The following is a 1,507-nucleotide window of genomic DNA, read 5'->3' as shown; positions in this document are numbered from 1 at the left end:
GACGAGAAGAATGCGGGGGGGTGGCTTCAGTGCATCAACGTTGCCGTCGCACAGGCTAGGGAGCGGGAGAGCCGAGAGGCCACCACCTACCTGTAGATCTGCTGGCACCTCTGTGGCCGTGCCAGAAAACCAAACATGTCCGGGACTGCTCCGGTGCAGAGCCATCCCACTGCCATACTGCGGACCTCTTTTATCTCCAAAATACGGCCATGGAAAACCATGGGGTAGACCACTTGTTGGCACGGGCCATGGAGAGCTTTGTGCAGCAGGAGAGCTCTAAGGCATCAATGACCAACCAGGTGATGGAGTGCCAGCGTTCGGGAGCGCTCCCTGGCACCGGGATGTTTGCTGGTGTAGAAGCAGCTTCCACGTCCGCATGTGAAACGGAGATTTCTTCTTCAGCCTAATGGCCCGCAGGTCAGGAGAGGGGGTTAGAAACAAACCCGGACCCCAACCCCGCAGCCTTTGCTTCTGAGACGCACGAGGTCTCGGTGGCTTTAGACACTGCTGAGATCATTTGAGCACGTAAGGGCTTTCTGCTTTCCTCAATCACTTTCTGGCTGTAAAAAGATAATTTTCCTTCTTATTTCATCTCAGCGTACTTTATCCTTTCACTGTTTATATATGTCTGTGGAAAAAAAATAATCAAATTTGCTGCTTCTTTCAGGTTTGAAATTGAGCAATTTTAAAGATTTAATGCTGCTGAAAAATAATTTTAAATATTTAACTGTTTTGATTTCCCCTCTTTTTTCCTGCTTTTTCTCCCCTTCATAACTGAATGTAATTTTAAAAATGTGTTTTTCTTTCTTTTTTACATTGTCTTCTCTGTTATGTAACTCTTCAAAATTTCTCCAAAACTGGAAAATTCCCAGTTTGTTTGATTTTCTTTGTCACTCTCAAATGATTCCGAAGTGGAGGAAGTACTGTAAAAAAGACTGAAAGCCAAAAAGGTAAAGAGGGGGTAAAAATGAATGAGAAGTCCGCACGTGAAGAAATGAACTCAGAGATCGTTCAAGGCTGAGTAGAAATAAAATTTGAAATTTTCCAACCTAGAAAAATGTATCTTTTGCAAAAAGTTGTTGCCAAAAAGGGGGAGTTAAGATGGGGGGTGGGGGGAAATCAGGAAAAAAAGTAACTGTAATGCTTTTTACTGTAATATGTATATTCCGCTGGGTCGCAGAGGCAGCCCACAGCTTTTTTGAAAGTTCCTTGCAGAGCGCGGCAGTAGAATCTGCTTTCTGAACTATTCTCCTGCCGACTTTCCGTAGTGTTTGCCGGGTGAGTTTTGGCTTTGGCTTTGCGGCCGGAGGGCGGCGGGGAGTGGGGAGGGGGACCTGCCAGGGGTCATCAAAAGCGCGTGAGGAACGGGGAACCAGAGGAACGGCCTCTTTAGGCCGTTTAGGATTAAAGGCTGTTGAGCGAAGCTAGCGCTGGTGCTGCCGAGTCACGCCTGATCTCAGCGGTGACCACGAGGTTTGTGTCTCATGGCACAGCTCTCTCTTGGGGT

At 47.2% G+C, this 1,507-nt stretch overlaps 1 protein-coding gene across 1 annotated transcript in view; it reads left to right on the top strand.

Moving 5' to 3' along the window:
• Positions 1-96, top strand: part of VEPH1 (ventricular zone expressed PH domain-containing 1) — an 84,341-nt gene extending 84,245 nt beyond the window's left edge. The window contains 1 exon segment of the mRNA XM_009884405.1: positions 1-96. This exon segment is cut by the window's left edge and continues 14 nt beyond it. Within this exon segment, the coding sequence (XP_009882707.1) occupies positions 1-96 (96 nt within the window).
• The last annotated feature ends 1,411 nt before the right edge of the window (positions 97-1,507 follow it).

This window comes from Charadrius vociferus, unplaced genomic scaffold, assembly GCF_000708025.1.
Source record: "Charadrius vociferus isolate BGI_N301 unplaced genomic scaffold, ASM70802v2 scaffold104, whole genome shotgun sequence".
NCBI classification, from domain to species: Eukaryota; Metazoa; Chordata; class Aves; order Charadriiformes; family Charadriidae; genus Charadrius; species Charadrius vociferus.
This window is presented reverse-complemented; position numbering and strand designations above follow the sequence as displayed.